The sequence below is a fragment of the Abramis brama genome (genome assembly GCF_963993115.1).
Source record: "Abramis brama genome assembly, chromosome: 16".
In the NCBI taxonomy this organism is placed as follows: Eukaryota; Metazoa; Chordata; class Actinopteri; order Cypriniformes; family Leuciscidae; genus Abramis; species Abramis brama.
The window spans coordinates 20,407,052-20,427,487 of record NC_139978.1 but is presented as its reverse complement, the minus strand read 5'-3'; the positions used below and the strand labels follow the sequence as shown (position 1 = coordinate 20,427,487).

At 37.4% G+C, this 20,436-nt stretch overlaps 1 protein-coding gene across 2 annotated transcripts in view; it reads right to left on the bottom strand.

The window, feature by feature from the left end:
- The window catches only part of dock8 (dedicator of cytokinesis 8), a 46,855-nt gene that overhangs the window by 23,710 nt on the left and 2,709 nt on the right, over positions 1-20,436 (bottom strand). Inside the window, exons 2-14 of one of the 2 annotated variants that reach the window (XM_084086350.1) lie at positions 15,304-15,409; positions 7,891-8,066; positions 7,303-7,374; positions 7,069-7,177; positions 4,831-5,043; positions 4,616-4,701; positions 4,326-4,392; positions 3,181-3,330; positions 2,267-2,347; positions 1,680-1,836; positions 1,453-1,577; positions 608-698; positions 334-496 (exon numbers count right to left, since the gene is read on the bottom strand). In XM_084086350.1, coding sequence (XP_083942476.1) covers positions 334-496; positions 608-698; positions 1,453-1,577; positions 1,680-1,836; positions 2,267-2,347; positions 3,181-3,330; positions 4,326-4,392; positions 4,616-4,701; positions 4,831-5,043; positions 7,069-7,177; positions 7,303-7,374; positions 7,891-8,066; positions 15,304-15,409 — 1,596 coding nt within the window. Of the gene's footprint in view, positions 1-333; positions 497-607; positions 699-1,452; positions 1,578-1,679; positions 1,837-2,266; positions 2,348-3,180; positions 3,331-4,325; positions 4,393-4,615; positions 4,702-4,830; positions 5,044-7,068; positions 7,178-7,302; positions 7,375-7,890; positions 8,067-13,256; positions 13,383-15,303; positions 15,410-20,436 lie in introns of those variants that run through there. The other variant, XM_084086351.1, reaches the window with a different exon arrangement.

Below are 20,436 nucleotides of genomic sequence, written 5' to 3'. Positions count from 1 at the left end.
AAGGACTAGCCAGCGGTCCCCACGAGGGAAATTGATTAATAAACATGCTAAATGATGCTTATTTGAAAATGTAAAGATTCAGAACGTTTTCTGTGTGTAGTTTTAGGGTTAGGGAAAAGAATATACCATTTGTACAATATAAAAGTCATTAAGTCTTACAGAGAGAGAGTCTTGTCTGTGAGAGAGAGTGTTTGTGTGTGAGAGAGTGTTTGTGTGTCTGTCTGTGAGAGAGAGAGAGATAGAGAGATAGATAGAGATAGCGATAGATAGAGAGAGAGAGAGAGAGAGAGAGAGAGAGAGAGAGAGAGGGAGGGAGAGAGGGAGGGGGATTACCGGTATATATTATGAGGCACATAGACTTCACTGGAAGGGAACTCCAGCACCTCTTTAACCGGCCGTAGATTTTTCTCAGATACAGGCTTGACTGGAATCAGTTCGGGGGACAGACACCCAGGCACCGTGTCCGGCACTGGCGACACTTCCAGTTTCAGAAAGCCTATCAAACAACATACACATATGATGTAGGATGTGTTTTTCAACTTTTACACAAAGGACTTTTTCTGTGGAAAAAGTGGGCAGCAAAAAGGCACTCGAGTCATCTGCTCACCAGGTATGAGTTTAACACGTCGCTGACTGGACGACCTCTTGATGTCTGTCAGGAACTTGAACAGGTCCTCATCGCTCAGACGCTCTCCTTCCTGCCGCCACATATTTCACATAATTAACATCTTTTCAAATGTGTCTGGATTCTTTAATGGAGAGTTTAGATGATAAATGTTGCAAAAATGCAACGTGATATTATCTAGAGCTAGCTGAAAAACGCAGACACCATTTAATCAGGAGAATGTGAAATGTACTCAAGGAGAACAACTAAAATTCAAATTATTTCAGCAATTTGTTTTTTTACAATGCTAATTCGACGAGGTTTTTTTCCAAGCACTGTTCTGAAATAAGCAACTGTTGAAAATTTTTAATTGATCACATCTCCTTTAATACATGTTCTTGGTATTATTATGATTCTTGGTATCATCATTGCACATTAACAAAAGCAAATGTTTGTCTGTGTAAACTTTCATCGAAATGCATTAAATTCTTCTGCCTCTAAAACGACTTTCCTATTTTCCCTATATTCCTACCTTCCTTTTATTCAGCAATGATGCATTAAGTTGATCAAAAATGATAGTCAAGACTTATATTTAAAATAAACGCTGTTCTTTTGAACTTTCTATTCAAAGAATTCAGAAAACAAAATAGTTGCCACAAAAATATTAAGCAGCACAATTGTTTTCAGCATTGATCATAACATGAACATTTCTTGAGCACTAAATCAGACTTCTTACCGACCCCAAACTTTTTGCACTATGGAACACTCCCTTTCACAGACGGATAAAATCAAGTCCCTCTAAAAATGTTGTTGAATATTCTATTCCCTCTGAATGGTTCAAGCAATACCTGTTTGATGAACGTGCACTGTGTGACAGCTGGTTTAAAGCCAGACAGGACATAGTTGTCCTCCATCACGCTGAACCTGTCAGAGTTACGTCTGGGCAATGTTTTCTTTTCCGTACCACCCCTGCCTGTGCCAAAATTCAAAATTGTACATAATTACGGATTAACATTTTTGCAGGGTGATGCTTTATATTAATAGACCACTGGCATTCATCCATTCAATATCTTACCATTTATACTGTCTGTGTCACTTAAGTCTCGTTCCAGTGTGGAGTTGATGGCACTCATGATGTTGACCGTAGCGAAGGCAAATGGCATCCTGTAGCGGCCCAGTCTGTGACAAAACCCCTCTGCCTGATTCTTCAACTTCTCCAGCTTCTCTCTGTTCTGAAGGACACAGAAAAAGGATGGAGCTTCATAAAAAGATAGTGGTTTTATTTATCATAACATTTCTCCTTAGCGAAATAATGTAGATTAACATAATTTGAGAAATAATTGACTAAATTATTCACACTTTATGGCCAAGTATGTGGACACCCTAACAATCAATTCTTTTGGGTTGGTTGAACATTTAATAAAAATAAAAAACATGCTTCTACTCTTCTGGGAAAGCTTTCCATTAGATGTTGGCACATGGAATGAAGGGTTTTGAAGGTGTTCTTCCCCACCAGACTCAGTGAATTATTACTTAATGGACTGTATACAGGGGCATTGTCACAACTCTAGCCAGACCCGATTATTAGAAGGGGGAGTCAACATACTTTTGGCCATGTTGTGCACATTAACAATGAGAGAAAGTGAAATTTTCAGTAGTTACCTTAGTAGCATCACTCTCCTTCAGTACCATATATGGTTCAGCACAATCCCCGATCTCTCCTTGCTGAAGAACCTTCTCAATCTACACATACACAACACCAAAACACACTATTAATAACACTATTGTTTCACAACTCTGCCATTTATCATCATCTCCATAATAATTTCTACTATTATGGGAATCATCACTATCGATCCTATTGGACTGATATCTACAGAGCAGGTCACTGACAAAAATAATACACATATATAGACTAACATTTGTTTGGGGCCAGTAACATTTTCTTCTAAAGAAATTAATACTTTTATTCATTAAGGATGCATTTAATTTGTTAAAATGTGTCAGTACAGACTTTCATAATGTTACAAAAGATTTATATTTAAAATAAATGCTGTTATTTTAAATTTTATATTATTTACTATTATTTTTTTATCACTGTTTCCACAAAAATATTAAGCACCACCACATCATTTCAACATACAGGAGAAAAAAATGCAGCCTTTCTACCACAGTAATAAATTACATTTTATATATTTAACTAGAATTATATATTTATTTTTATTTATATTTATTAACCCTTTTTTTCATATTGTAATAATAATAATAATCCGCAATATTACTGTTTTTACTAAGAATTTATGTAAAATTTCAGCCTTTCAAAAACATTTTTTTTTTTAATTACCCAGATTTCACTGGAAAACATAAATAAATAAATAAAATGATTATTATTAATTGACAAAGTCTCAAAATGGCCAGATACCTGTGGATTAATCAGACTGGGCAATATATTGGTTTGTCACTTGTTGCTAAAATATATATTCAAAACCAGATGATAAAGTAATTTCAAGATAATAAATGTACGCATTTTATTCATTTCTAAAATGGCCTAGTCCTAGACATTTACTCAAAACTACCTTAATGACCAGATAAATGTCTGGACAGGGGTAGGAGATGGAGAAAATTGCAGATCTGGCCAAAGTGGAGGTGTCAATGTTGGGAGTGTGGGGTCGCAGGAAACCCTTCATCTGATCTGAGTTCAGGTCAAAATGGAAGTTCTCTGAAATCTGAAGGAAAAAAAATATAACATGATTTACAATGGACAGCATGAAACAACCAACCTGCTAATAATTTTAGCATATCACTAAAGAAACAGAAGGGAAATTGTGGTGCATAACACACAAAAGTACTTCCTTATACTTCAGACAGAGTGAACCAAATCAGAATTGAAAGACAGCTCACTAAGTGTCACATTAGCATAGTTTCCCCCTAAATTAACTCTAAATCTCACTCAATCTGACAAGTCATCTTCAACATTGTGAAGGCGGCAAGTCTTAAACGGGCATATCAGGAATCTTAAATTTTGTTTTTTTTCTCTTAACGTTGTGAAATGGGTAATTCCTCCCATTCCAAAACATCTCTACACCAAACCATGAAGAAAAAAACACCATGCTGCATAAAGTCCCTATTTAGCATGAATCATCTGGTCTGTCTCATGTATTAACCTTCTTCAGTGAAAGCTAAAGCTAAAGAGGATTAATGTAATACTTCAGGATATTCCTCCCAAATATATCTGCTGTCTGTCCATTTAATATGAAAATACACATGCCACTGCATTTACAGTTAACATTATAACTCACTAATTCCTTAAGATCTATGACTGTCACTGTCAGTCAAAGACATTCTTAAATTTGCTGTACAGTTTAATGTTCACTGGTTTTATAGAACTCGGTCTGAACCGTTCAGACTATATTTTGTGACCCATTTCTACTTTATAACCAAGTTGTTTTAGATGTTTACACAGACTATTAAATTAAAGTCCAAGGATGTTGATTTAACAAAATAATGTTTATGGCACTGGATAATGAAAAAGTCTCATTAATGTCCAGCTTTGTTCAGCCTAAAGTCAAGGAATGTGGGAGGACTAACAGAAAGAACACTGACAGGAAGAATATTTATTAATTATGTCTCCCCAGCTTAAGCAAAAGGGTCTAAAGACAGAAATATACCACATATTTTAGTTTTTTATTCATAGCTCTTAAGATAACCATCAGAAACTGACCTTCTTCTTCTCTTTTGCGTCATAGAGGGCCATGGTTGCAAACAGAGGCTCAATTTCAATCTCAAATCTGTAGAAGGAAAAACATTCTCTCAAAACCACATTTAAACCATGGAGAGCATTTCAACCTCAAAGTAAAAAATAAAACTGGTAATATATAGAGATGTAATGGTTTAAAATATGAAGTTAAATCACTTTGTGAGATATAAAGTTGCAAATAGAAGAAAAGGGGGTCTCAAATTTAAACATTCAGAGAAAATAATCAATAATAGTGGACAGTGAAGAAGTATTACTTGATGGTCTGACATCGCACTAGTATCCTCTGCCCAAAGTGTTCCTTGGGACAGTCAGGAATGGGCCGAATTGCTACTGCATCCTCCTGTACACATTCATGGGTAGATTGAAGACAGTATTTAGTTTCTAATTCAATCTTACTTATGTTCATAAAAAAAAAATTTTTTAAAACATATTTTAACATTTAAGCCTGTATTTAAAGCAAGTGCTGCACCTCATCCGTAGGCGGGTAGAGGCCAAAGAGCTCGCCGTAGCGGTAGCTATGTCTGGCCTCCTGGTTGAAGCGATCCAGTTCCTCCGGGCTGCTGAAGCGCAACAGACTCTCCACGCGACGGTCCGGCTGCAGAGCCCGTAAGTTGAAGTCTGAGCTTGTGAGGGTGGTCCGTGTTGCATCATGACATAGTGCTGGCAGGGACGGCGACTTTTCCTGAGGGACAGGAGAGGATATATGGAGAGACATTTAGATATTATGGTTTTCAGTCTGGGGCCAGGGGAAGCAAAGGAGGCCAAAAGAGGGTCCTAGGGGGTTCAAGGAAAAGTTTATTTTATATATATATATATATATATATATATATATATATATATATATATATATATATAATTTAAAAAAAAAAGTACAGTTCACATTTATTACAATTGAAAAGGTTTATATATATTTTCACAAAGTGAAATATTATATTTTATATATATTTTCACACAGTATTTGGGTATATAAAAGGGAAATTTAGAAAGTAAATCATATTTGGAGGTCTTTGGACATTCTTTCACTCTTCCATTTGTCCTGTTGTCGACAGATTCAAGTGTGTGGAGTATGTCAGAAACTGAACGCGCATCTGTATACTGTATCCAGTATGTCAGTGATTATAATTGGTTCTATTTGCTTTTGACGCAACGCTCACATCCAGTGAATGCCAGTGGGCGGGGCCTATGGTGCGATGATGTATAACTATTTGTCAATGTCTTTCTCTGGAGGCAGTCATATGCAAATGTATTTCCACCATGAGACGTCACAATATATCCCGCAAAATCAAAACAAGCCTCGTTTTTAAATTAAAAAAAGCTTGATTAAATGCTTTGTTTATAACGAGGACGTTTTAAGCTATGAAATTTGCAGGATGTTTTAATGGTACAAAGACCTCTTATGTCAAAAAATTTGATGACCCATTTGAGAGCACATATTCTTGCATATACAAGCTAAAAGCGATGGTTCAGATTAAGTTCATTCATTCACTTTCATTATTTGACACTCTTTATTGTCAAAAGTACAATGAAAAACAAAGAGGCACATAGAATTAACTATTTTCCAATCTTATGTCTTTTGATACGGACTGAACTAGCAATACCACATAGCTGCATGTGAATTAGAGCAGAGGAGCTATGTATAATTCTGAGACTAATGCTTTTTTCCAGGAAGATCATAAGCCTTTGAGATGGATGAATTCTCAAAACCCTAGGAGACATTTCAGTTAATCGCCAAATATAAGAACCATATGCACTAGCTCTGATAGTGGGCATCATGCAGAGTTCCCATGATACATTGCGTCTAGCCTGTGTAATAGACCTTCCTGTACCATTTGTATTCTTAATCTACTTGCTTAAAGACACACATCACAGAAGAGAGCTGGCTAGCGGGGTCTTTGGTACTCCTCTGGATTGCTAATAACCCCCGCAGTGAATGCGGAGGCCCTTTAAAGGATCCAAAACTAAGAGAGGATTTTGGTGTTCCCGCAGACTCTCAATCTAAACTCATGAAAAATACATGGAGTGAAACAAATCTTTGTGGTTTGGATAATTAAATCTTGGCAAAGCTGCATTGGGACGGAAGCAGTGAAGACAGAATGAATATTCATGCCTCATTTTGTCCCTGGACCCTGACAAAAAGGGGTGGGATAGAGCCAAAATGGTGGTCATAGGGACAAAAAGAAAAGAATAAATACCCAAGAGAAAGATTCTGCTCATTTTATCCTCATTCTTCTCATCTGTTTATTTCTTTACGTTGAATTAAGAGGAAATTAATTTGTTTTGTATGGGATTGAACACACATATGCCCCTTTCACACAGAGATCTTGGAAAACACAGATAATGTTTCCCGGGATCATTTGATTTTGGTTCAATCACACTGCCAGTGATTTTCTGGAATGTTTGCAGACATTTTTTCATCCTTCCTTTGTTCCTTAATGAACACAAACTTTCTTTTTTGTTCACTCTAGCAATTTTCTATGGTCAATTGTCTGGGATCAATACTCTGATGATAAAGGTGACACACTTTATCGGCTTTAATATAATAATAATAATAATTACAACAACAAAACAACAGGAAGATAAGTGTCCATGGGGTTGGGTGGTGTACTTGAGTGACACCAATAACAATGTGTACAAAAATCCAAATTAGCTGCTTTGTTGTAAAATGACAGTTGTATATAAGAGGAAATGTTTTATAAACTGTGCTTACCAGTTGGTCTTGTTTGTCAGGCTGAACGTCAGACTCAAACGTCTGTCTCTGTAATAATTTGTGAGCGTCTGTCCTCTCGGAGTACGCAATCCATCCATAACCCTGAGTTCTGTGAATAACAAACACAATTCATTTGTAGTATTTCATCGTAGTATCTATGTGTCTGATGTCATTTATTGGAGTATTTAAAATTCAGCCCTGAGGAGGGACAGGAAATGAAGTCTGGGGATTTACCTTCTGCTAACCACCAGCCAGGGCTGCGTGTAACTCTGAACACAATCCCTCACATGGGGATCCAGCTCCACTCTGAAGACACAGAAACATACACATTATCCATGAAGTCATGGAGTGAGGGACAATGTTTCCAGGTCCAAGCCTCAACTCGTTTCAATTGAGAATACTATCTCAACAGCTGATTATGAGCACTTTTTATTCATATTACACATTTAAGCTAAGAATTTTTTTATTATTATTACAGTGAACACTACAGTCTCTGGGCTCACGGCATCCCAGACACCAATATTATTTAATAATATTTGAAAAGCTGAATTACTGTCTCACCACCTGGGATTTTGGTACAGAGATAAAGAGAGATAAATGTTTGTTTCTTCAGAGACCCACCAAATGCCACCATGTATCGGTAGAACCCATATTAAAGCTGAAAATTGGCCGATTTCTACTCTAACTAGTGAATTGCCTACCTAGACTGCGTTATAGGCACGTCAACTGCACACGTTTCAAAGGAGTTGTAGAGTACAAACACTGAAATTCATCTAGTTGACCTTCTCTCAACCCCAACAGGGAGCATCAAGCAGCACCTACCCTTCCTCCGCGACAGAGGGGCGGATGGTCCTGCATTCCCTCTCCACCAGCTCCACCTCCAGGTTGTCGTCAGGAAACTCCCCCAGCTCCTGCATGAACTCGGGATCTCCACTGCGCAGCTGTGACATCAGGAACTCATCCAGGTCTACCGGCTCAACTGCTTCATATGACTGAGGCTATATAGAAAACCAGGACATACAATCCAAAAAAAATTAGCTCTTGGATTGGACACATCATGCTTACTTGTAAGACATCGCCTGTTGCATTTGAGACATAATCCAGAATTTAATAGTATGAAACAAAAGTAGTGAAAAGAATAGGAATTGATCCTTTATTAAAAAAACTAAACTATTTTTACTTTATTAATAGGCTAAACTTTTTTTATTTATTTAAAAACTGTAAGATCTAAAACAGAGGCCAGAGACCATCATCAAAGATGAATGCCTCACTTCTCTTGGCACTAAAGCATTTAATCCAACTTAATATTAGTTGTCTATCAAATAAGATATGCATTTAATCTCCCTCTATAACAACTAATGAAAGGCCTAAATATAAAAACACACAGAGAGAGAACTAGAGTGTTCTATGACCTCCATAAAAAAATTAAACAATGGATGCTGGTAGCAATAAATCTTTTTATAGCCGTTGACGTTCAGATCATAGCAGTAAAAGAATGCATTGCCTACAGTTGTATTCTTCTGTTAGTAAAAAAGCTAGACTGGAACAGAGAGCATTCTGTCATGACTCGAGGCAGACAGACCCAGACCTGCTGAAGATCATTAACAAAACTGCTGCAACGCTCTGGAAGGTTGCGATCTTTTGAGACGTTTCATAGAGATGGATTATTCAGAAGGCTATTGGACATTAAATCATCAAACTAACGCTAGCCTGCAGAAAGATAGGAAAGCATGTCAAATAAAGGATTAAATAAAGTGTAATTTTATAATAACCCTAGCAGCTAGTTATGTAACGTCTCTGTGGCGAGCAGGTCGAGGGCAGTGGGAGGACGGCGCGACAAGCGCGAGGCCGGCGCCGTGATTACTGATGAGCGACACCTGCGCGACGCACCGGTCTCGAATCTCTCACGGAGGAGCTGAAGCATAAAAGGAGCAGCGACGACAGGCCTGGATTTTTATGTGTGTGTGGTTTTTATATGTGACATCAGTCGTCCGTGAGGGGCTGCTGTCTTTACTTTCATTTTGTATTCGTTTATTTTATTATTAAAGTCTTTAAATGTTCGCCGGTTCCCGCCTCATTCTTCCCATAACAACGAACTGTGTTACAGTCTCAAACATTTGTTTTTCACAAACTCTTATCTTTTGCAAAGTGTTGTACAACAACACTATCAGTTATCTGAAATATGCCCCTATAACACAAGGTCTCACTAGAACAATTCTGATAAAAACACTTTCTAAACAAAGTATCACATGGCGGCACACCTTGAAAAGCATTTAAAGGTGTAGACATTGAATCCCACCACAGGAGAAATCAATCAATTTAGATAAGTAAACTAAAACACTGTAGGCCTACTGTATGTTATCTGATTTCATCTGATCTCAATGGAAGCCTGTTTACACCGCAGAGTAAAAAATAAAAAAGGTAACAGAAATAACTTTATACTTTTTGCAAGATACAAGAGATAACATTTAAAAATATGAAACATAAACGGTCACAGAATATGGAGGATCTTGAGGTACAGAACAAGTAAGCAATAGCGAGATATAAATTCACAATTATCAAAAAAACTCACAACTGAGGTATAAAGTCACAACAGTGAAACTTAAAGCCGCAATACTGAGAAATAGACGCAAAAGTGAGTAATAATTTGAAATAAGTATAAAGTTGCGGTATGTAAAATAAAGCTGTAATTGTGTGAAATAAGATCACAGTAGTGAAAATACAGCCGCAAAAGTGAGAAATACTGTCGCAATGTGAGAAATAAAGTCTCAATAGTTAGAAATACAGCTGCAGAAGTGATATAAAGTTGCAATAGCATGAAATAAACTTGCAATTGCGAGAGATAAAGTCACAATATTGAGAAACAATAGTGAACAGAGTAAAGTCTATTAGCTTTTATTGTTTTACTCAAAGGCGGGAAACAGGCTGTATAGCAAGTGTTTGCTTATATCTCTGTCACACCTGAGGCGGCACAAGGAACAAGCTTGTACATATTAACAACTGTGAAAAAGCTCTGGATTTAAAGTGCCCCTATTATGCTATTTTAAAGTTTACTAATTTTGTTTTGAAAGGTCTCCTACAACAGGTTTACATGCATGCATCAAAAGTCAAAAAACACTTTAATTTTCTCATAATTTACATTGCACATCACCACATTGTTCAATGATTCTCAAACAACTCGATGGATGAATCAGTCCCTATAAATCCCTCCTTTCCGTGAGCTACTCTGCTCTGATTGGCCAGACGGCCCAGTCTGTTGTGATTGGTCTACCGCTTACAGCGTGTGTCGGAATATAACGCACAATACCAACAACACTTCAGCTAACAGTAGTAACAGTAGTAACACTTCAAGACAGTAACGATGATGTCGATTTTACCAACATTTGAATAACTTATTCAACCCTGAACCTCCATCGCAAGGACGACTTGAGCAGGACGTTTCTCACTGAAAAGCTACTCAGTTTTACGTACAGATGTTAACGCCTCACTATCAGCATTAACAAGTGTATGTCTATCAACAAACCCATGTGTGTGTGTATTTCTAATTTATTGTGATGCACATGCAGGAACTGTAATAACGGTGCTTGTTAGCCGAGCACTAACCTGAATGACTGATGTAACATTAAAGTTTTGCAAAACAAATCTTGTTCCATCCTTTATCATTACACAAAGAATTAAGAACGACAGACAATCTGCATTTATAGACAATTCTAGGTAATAGTGGCCCACAGCTGATAAGCAGAAGTATTTCAGTAAGACAGTGATAACGTGAGTTAACCGGTTAGTCAGAAAATTACACAATATAAAACACAAATCTACATATTTTGAACACCCAGTAGAAAATATATACATCAATAATTATCCATTTACAGGTTGTGATTCTGAGGAGCAAGCTGGTCCAAATAAACTAGGTACTGACCCATCTTTCTAGAGCAAGCGTTTTGCAAATTCTGTGATAAACTCAGAGATTTGAGAAGCAGTCGTCAGTAAAATGACGTGATTGTGGGCGTGTCAAGTTGTTCGCAGGCGGACAACGTACAACATAGGCGGGCACTATGCAAATGTATCTTCTAGTGACGTAGAACCGTAAAGCAGTAGGATTCGAAACAAAAACGACGGTTTAGAGTCGATTCTTTCTTTTGGGAGACAATAACATTGAGTTATGCTTATAACTGTTCCCAGAAGGAGGGAAACGAGGTACAACACATGACTATGGGATATTGCACTCTTGCGCCATCTGCTGTAGAGTGTGTGTTCTGTAGACGCAAAAAAGATCTACCTCGGCCCTGTCGAACCGGTCCCAGATCTGCGCCACTATTCTCGGGTGCAAGCGCCACTCCCTGACCTGTGGTCCTCCTCTGGACAGCAGGTCTGCTCCGCCATTCAAGCGGCCCGGGACATGTACCGCCCTGAGCGACGCTAAATGTTCGCTGGCCCATATCAGGAGCGTCTGTATCAGTTGCAGCAGCGGAAGAGAGCGGGTACCCCCCTGTCTGTTTATGTATGACATTACTGTCGTGTTGTCCGTTCTGACTAACACATGTTTGCCGTGCAGGTGCTGCGCAAAGTGTTTCAGAGCCAGAAGAACCGCCTGCAACACCAAATAATTTAAATGACGCTCTTTTAGTCCTGTCGACCATTCTCCCCTTCCAGAGTTCCCCTGGCACAGAGCTCCCCATCCATGTAGTGACGCATCTGTTGTCAGGGGACTCTACCTAGGGGAATTTCCTCTCTCAACAGAGCCAGGGATCCCCAGGGGATCAGAGCTCAAACGCACTCCATCTGTTTAAATGCTAGACCAGTGCTCAGCGCCCATCTCTGGAACACACGCAAAAAGAGGAGACCTAGCCGGACGACTGCTATTATTGAGGCCATAAACCCCAGCAGTCTCGACACTGTACGAAAACGCACTCGCCTTCCCAGCCGAAAAAGACTCAGGCAGCTGCGAAAATTCTCGGCCCTTTGAAGTGACAGCATTGCTGTGTTCTGTGCCGAATCTATCTCTAAACCGAGATATGAAATCCACTAACGGAACCAGGGAGCTCTTTTTGAGATTAAAAATCTCGTAGATGGGAGACAAGGGCTTGTTCCCTGCTGTCTGCAGCCAGGAGAAGGTCATCCAAATAGGCGAACTCTCATGCCTTGATGATGCAGCGAAGTCAGTGCCGCTTCTGCACATTTCGTGAATATGCGCAGCGCTAGGGACAGCCTGAACGGCAGGACCTGAATTTCGTATGCATTGCCTTTGAAAGAGAACCTCCGAAATTTCCTGTGATCCAGGTGTGTATTGAGACATGAAAGTACGCATCGGTCAAATCCACAGATGTGTACCATTCCCGGGGACGCATCCGGATCAGCACCCGAGGCCAGAAGCGGACAGTGCCTGTCCACTGCACCATCAAGCATCAGCTCAACAAACGCTATGCTACCGGCAGTGTATACATGCTCCAGGTTTGGAGAGAGCCAGCTTGGCGTGGACAATCCCCAAACACACCGGGCAGTGCTCGTGAGTATCTTTTTCGGACAAGTACCCACATGTCATTGCCCTTGTATTTAGCCATTTTGCCAGAGCATTGTTAGCAATGCTAAACTTGTGCTATTAAAACTTTTCTCTGCTTGTGCCTTTCGACAGAAATCACCACCGTGGGCTTTCCTCGTGAAAACTGTGGCATGATGGCGTTCAGAATGTTTACATTCACAAACAGCTACATACTGCATGAAAGGGAATATTCGAAGAACCACAATACGGGCACTTTAAATATAACAACTGTTCAAACTTTTTTTGCTGTGTGGTTTGTGTACATCATCGGCAGTTGACAGGGGAGGAGCAGTGAAACTGTTGATAAACAGTCATATAGTCTATGGGTTATATCATCTAACCCCAACCAGTGATGGGAAATAAAGGTTACAAAAACACACTGTTTCATTTATCTGTTCTGCATCATCTAACACACAGGTTTAATGTCAGTTTTTATTCAAAGGCCTACTTGTGCTTCTTTGAAACATGGAGGCAACCACAAAACAGTTCCTGGTCTTTATTCAACACCATCAAGCTTAATATAACCCACCCAGTCTGCATGTGTTGTGTAAATTTAGCTTAGTTTCAATTCTCCATCTACCATTTGAAGGTAATCAACATACAGCAGACAGAACAAGTGCATCTGAAACGGATGAAAGAAAATACTCACCAAATGCTTCTTGCGAACAAACTACTGGCAACTGACAAGATGGCGTTGCACGGAAGCAAAAACGACTTGTTTCTGCAAACCTCTTCCTTAATAGGTTTGAGCCGTATGAAACGCTCTATCTTTTGGTACTTCCAAAAGCAGGATGTGACATCACAACCACATCCTTTACTAGCTATGGTGAAATTGCAGGGGCACATATGCACTCATAATAGTCAAAAGCGTAAGGTTAAGTTAAAATCTGATTACGAGTCAAAGCCAAAGTTCTGCTGTCCACTTTAAGGAAGGAATTATATGATCACTGTCAAAAAGTGAGTCATATTGTGGACCATTATTGTAAGTTTTCAGTGGCAAAGAGCTTTAAAATTTGCTAGCAGTGAGAAAACTAATCAGACTTAACTGACAAATTGTGCCATGCTATTGGTTTAAAGTATAACTTTTACAATAAACAACTAATTATGAAAGCTAGATGTATGGGTTTATCATGCTGTAAAAAACCTGTACACATCAGGGCACTATACTGTAATGCGTCAACCAATGAACTTCTCAAGTATCAAAATTATAACTACTTAATAATTTTAAAAGCATTATTACTGAAGTATAATCTGTTTTTAATCCAAAGAACAGCTATATTTCATTAATATAACAGTTTCATTTGCTTTTTTACAGTCTCTCTATATTGCGAATAATGGGTAAACATCACAGGGATGATTATGTTTCTATGAAGACAACAGCTTCTAAAATCCATGGATATTAAAGATGAGTGTGTGTGTGTGTGTGTGTGTGTGTGTGTGTGTGTGTGTGCGTGTGTGTGTGTGTGTGTGTAAGCTGGAAGGCACCAGCTGCAGTGGTCTGGGAAGCTGGGCTCTGACCCATTTTCAGCAGAGAGGAAGCACACGCAGGTTAAAGCTTAACCACAAGCATATACACATACACACTTTGTGGGACTTACCATTCATTTCTAATGTTCTTAGGTAAATATAAGAAATATAGAAATATATAATATAGAAATATATTTGATATATATAAAACATTTATACACAGCAGTGGCCAAAATTGACATTTTTATCAAGGAAAATTGACATTTTTATCAAGGAAAATTGACATCTTCACCCTTTATTCAAATATTATAAAAAATGTGTTCAAGATTTTGTAAGCATATTGCATAGTTGTGCTTGAAGTTGATTGTTGTATTTGTGATAACGCAGTTAAACACGCCAAATTGTGTGGACATCATTTTTGGCCAGGCTGTCACTCAAAAAAATTATGAACACATGCAAAAACAAAAGAGAACCAATGAAGTATGAATAACTGATTATGTTTTAGTCAATGTATGCTTTTTCTGTATGTATGTATGTATGTATGTATGTATGCATGTATGTATGTGTGTGAGCCTTTTGTTTTTCTATGCAATTTTATCAGTAAAATAAAACCTGTAGTTGTAGCTTGCCTTTTTTTTTGCCAGATAAACACCTTAACCAAGTTTAGTGTTTTGATATATAATATATATATATATATATTTTTTTTAAAGTCCTCATATTTTGATGGGTTAATCAAACTTGTAGGATCATTAATAACAAATATCCCTTCAGGACATTACTTTTGTATATACAAACATACATATATACATACATATATATATACATACATATGAATGTGTATGTGTGTATATATATATATGTGTGTGTGTGTGAGTTTTAAAATATATGTATTGTATTTATTTCAATTATAAAAATTAAACTATTAAAATGAAATAAATCAATTCATTTTACAAAATATTTTGACTGCTCAATGCCATGACTGAACAATCAGAGGGCAGTATTTCAAAGAGAAGTGTAAAAATTATAATCATCAACAATCAAACAATCAAACTGCATTAGTGATGTCAGAGACATTTACATACACCCATTATCACATCCAGAACACGTTTATAAACATTTATAATCTACGAATGACCTATTTGTATGTACAGAATCAGTTTTTCTGTGAAGTAACTCTAACTGAAGTAAGATTCTATTGAAGTACCAATCAGTGAAAGTGCATCACTCACTATGTTGAAGCAGAAAGAGCCAGAGGTGCTGTAACTGTGCCGGTGATGCGGCAGGGAACCATGGCTGATCCCACTGAAGTGTCTCCGGATCTCTGCAGAGGAGTGTCTGAGACGAGAGAGAGAGACAAGGATGAAGAGGGAAGAGAGGAAACAGAAAAGAGAGGTGTAACACTGGATTATTCTCCAGCGAGAGGTATTGTGCAGACGCCAGGTGCTTATTTAGACACTCCTCTCGATGTGAGTGTGTGTGTGTGAGATGCAAAGTTACACACATATTCAATGAACCTTCCCATCTATTACCTCACTCATTACTCTTCATTAAACACGGTCCCCCTCATCAACCTGAAATTAAGTGAATTGCTTAGGTGTATTACAGTAATAAATCAGAAGAGCTCAGTAACTGTGTAGTTCATGGTCACCCCAATCGCAACAGTATTAACTTTTTTTTTTCACATTCACTCTTAAAAATAATGGTTCTTTATTGGCATCAATGGCTCTATGAAGACCCTTTAACATCCATGGATCCTTTCCATTGCAAAAAAAAATAAAAAATGTATAGTGGAAAAAGGTTCTTTAGATAATTAAAATCTTTTTTTAAAACTGTTCACTGAAAGGTTTTTCGGGAACCAAAAATGGCTCTTCTATGCAGTGTTGGGAAAGTTACTTTTAAAAGTAATGCATTACAATATTGTATTAGCCTACTCCCTAAAAAAGTAATTGCATTACTTTTTATAGAAAGTAATGCGTTACCGTTTTGCGTTACTTCTTGTTTCACCTGGACTGGGCTTGCTTGTTTATTTTTTAATAACAAAAAAATAAAATTCAAAATGCCCTTTCACACTAAAAGTGAAATGAAGAATTTGGAAATGCAAATTCGCACGTGTACAATTGAGGGTGCAGCTCAAACAAACCTTTCAGATGCGCAGCCATTCTGGATTGCAGAAGATTAGGATGAAAGAGAAGAAAGTTCAACACTTACTTCAACAGTAAAAACAACAACAAAAAAGAAACTTAAATGTGACGTTTTACTTAAGTCATTTTTTGCTTAATTCGTATTGTTGAATCGGATCATCAAAAGTCAGCAGCCAAGACACTGGTTAATAAAGTGAGATTAAATACATAAAGTATATTTTTGTTATTTAACATATTTACTTATTGCAGGTTTGCATAATATTCTGAATTAGCATTTCACAGTTTTTACTTATTTTGAGGAATACTGAATCAGTTTTTGTACAAGTGATATAAGTAAATGCCTACTAACATACCACCGCAAACCCTCTTTTGGCGTTAAAAACTACTGTCCGAATTGACTAAAGACACACAGTGAAACATTAGTGCTGTAATGGCGTGGACAGGGTTATTTTTGCGGCTCAATTTGTCCTTATTGCATTTGCATTTGTAGGGGTTTCCCTTTCAGATGCAGAATTTCATGGAAGGAGAGTATTTAAATAAATCATGCAAGACGATTTACTAAGGTATGCGCTAGTAAATTTACTAGTATTTGTGCCATTATTTACCACCCAAAAAAGCATGTCTTAAACCAGACGCTCATTTGCGCTGCTCTCAGCTCTTCAATCCTGCTCCTGGAAGGTCACTGTCCTACAGAGTTTAGTTCCAACCTGCTTCAGCACACCTGGCTTTGTATTTTGAAGCGATCCTGAAGAGCTTGATGAGCTGATTAAGGTGTGTTTGATTCGGGTTGGAACTAAACTCTGCAGGACATTGGCCCTCCAGGAGCAGGATTAAAGACCTCTGGTCTAGAACTATACAATAACCATCATGTTTTCACAGCGTTACTTATTTGAAAAAGCAACTCAGATATTTTGCTGTAAAGTTAAAAGCAATGTGTTACTTTACTATTTAATTAAAAGCAATCTGATTACTTAACTCACGTTACTTGTAATGCGTTACCCCCCAACACTGCTTCTATGGCATCACTGTGAAAATAAACCTTTAGAACCTTTATTTTTAAGAGATTTAACAACCATATGCTACCACACTCTCAAGTTATTAGTATGAACTTAAAATATCCATATCAATCAACCACTAGATTTGAACCCATGACATTTGCCTTATAAGCCTAGCTTCTTAACCATCATCCCATGATTCTTTTTGTCACAGTATACTTACATTATTATCAATGCTGTTTACATTTTATTGTCTCTTCAAATATTGATGAATTAGAGTGTGATATCAAAGACTCCATTGTAAAATTTTGGCTGTGAGGCGAGTACAACAACAAACCCTTCTGTAACATGCAGTATTCAGCTTTTGAGAAGCATGCTGTGACATTTCCAAATGAAGCGTAAAATGATTTAGACACTCTTAATGACATGTTCCCCGAACACTGGATAGGGTGCGCTACAACAAGGTTACCACTAAAGCAGAGACGATACTCATTTTCACCAAATCACTTCAGTCATATTCCCACAGTGTCTCAGCCAACAATTCCCACAATGCAGCATGTTTTTCTCATAACTTCCATTGATATGAACAGAAGGATTCGCCTCAGAAGCGGAGAGGTATTGAGCTTGGCAGCCAGCCTTCTGGGCCACAGCATACAACAGAGTGCTATTGTGCACCTGCTTATAAAAAGCCCCCCCAAATGGGTCACCATTCATAACGCTGTTGTTTCCCCCTAAACTCATTTACACGGATTGTCTGTTATAGGATAATGGGGTTCCTTTAATCATTTGCACTTTATATTCAACATGTTTGAGGAAATTTTTTATTAAACAACATTACAAAAATTCAGCCGTTAAGTCAGACTTTGTTCAGTAAATTGTGCCAATACAAAATATATATATATATATATATTTTTTTTTTTTGTCACTGCTTTTCTATATCCACCAAATCAGCCACAGACTTTGTTTAACTACTTTAAAAGTCAAGTCTGGGGCAGGACAGCATGAAAATTATATAACCGCAAAGACAAAGCAGTGAATTATAGCATGAAGCCTTTCTATATACTGCAGATAGATCACAGAATACCGCATGAATACACAACATGTTCACGATTTGTTCTTAATAGTGCACGTTCTTAAAACAAGTTAAAGGTAGGGTATGGGATTTGCAAAACGGCCGGCAGATTTTGAAAATACACAACTCAAATGGTCCTACCTTCTTCCCTCCAACGCTGGCCCTGACTCTACCCATTCATGTGGAGGGAGGGGGATGGGGGAGGGGGATGGGGGGAGGGGGGTATGGTACGACCGTTTGATTGACAAACTTACTGTCCAATGATTCTAGGTGGTCTTGGAAATGATTGGCTGGAGTTTTTCGAGTCCTGCCCGTTCCACAGATGATTAAATTGCTTAATTTTCATTTCAGTGCTTCTAACTCAGTGGCTGTAAGTGGGTTAGGAATAGGATTTCAAGTGATTTTGAAAAAATGGACAAAAAAGAGAATCACATACCCCCCACCTTTAAAACTGGTGTAATATCTCACTGAAATGCTGCATCATTGTGTAAAACCAAGATGAAAAACAAAAATAATTACATTACAGGATCACATTTGTCTATAAAGACGGAATCCTGTTTTACTCATCTATTGCAATAACAGCAGATATTTTATAGAATAACCAGGCATTTGATTGCAGTGGTAAGTGTTCTACGAAAAATGTAGCTATGAAGAAAAAAAACAATTAAACATGAAAGGGTGTGATGGGTGGGAGCTACACTTCTTTTCCACAAAAATGTTACAGTCTTAGTATGACTGGAATATTCATCACAATAAAATGAAGTGTTATCATGGACTATGTTCTCGACACAATGAGATAATGACATAGAGTGCAGAGAGATGGATCTCAATTTGACCCTCCATCTGCTCCATCGACTTTCCATCAACTTTGACAGGAGCTGTAATTATAGGGAACATTTCACGCAAACAAACACACACGACATGCAAAGAGCTCACACTTTATGAGCATCCATCTCTCTCCTGGATTTGTTTGACTTTTTGATGATGATTACAATGCATATCGCTGCATCAATTTAAAATACATGTGTGTGTTTTTTAAATCAAGGATGCTCCAATATCGAAATTGCAACAAAACAAAAATATATATATATATATATATTTTTGTCCATAATAGTCAATGGTAACCAAAACTGTTAGATTGCCAACATTATAGAGTTGTGGTGAACTATACCTTTAAAAGGTTGAATCTTTGCCATAATGTTTCGCTATACCTTTGACTTAGTGCTAAATATATTTAATAACCTAAATCTTAAAACAGATGAAAAAAAAATTAATATCTAATTTCGGCCCATGACCTTTTCTAGTATAAATACTATTGTTCAAAAGATTGGGGTCAATTCAATTTTTTATATATATTTTTGAAAGAAATCTCTTATGAAGGCAGCATTTATTTGATCAGAAATTCTATTTCTGGTTGAATTTATTTTTTTATTTATTTTATTCCTGTGATGGCAAAGCTGAATTTTCAGCATCATTACTCCAGTCTTCAGTGTCACATGATCCTTCAGAAATCATTCTAATATGCTGATTTGCTGCTCAAGAAACATTTATTATTATTAATGTAGCATGTAACAGTTGTAATGCTTTATTTTTGTGAATAAAAAAAAAGTTCAAAAGAAAAGCATTTATTTAAAATAGCATTTATTTAAAAATATTGAAATAAATCTTGTATTAGGCTACATTATATGTCTTTACTGCATTTTGATCAATTTAATGCATTCGTGCTGAAAATTATGAAGAGTATTTTTTTTTAAATCTTACTGACCCATAAACAAACTGCAGAGCACTATATTGACTTAATTCGAATTAAACTTTCAATTCAGTGATGTATACACATTCTCAACACTATACACATTCAGAAAGAAATCCTTAGGACATACAGTATTTAACCAACAGTGTCAACAAAAAGAAATCAACAGTTGCTCTTATTACAGATCGAGTACAGTGACAAACCCTCTTTAAAACACAATTACAGCCATGACAGCAACAGCCACATTCCACAGAGAGCGGACTATGATTGTTTGTCTTAGTTGCCTCAGCCAAGTATGACTGTGGGTCAGGGAGCCTCACAACAGTATTGTGCAAGAACACTGCTGTAGTATGGAACTTCCCTTGAAGGTCGACATCAGCTGAAGATAACTGAAATTAAAGAAC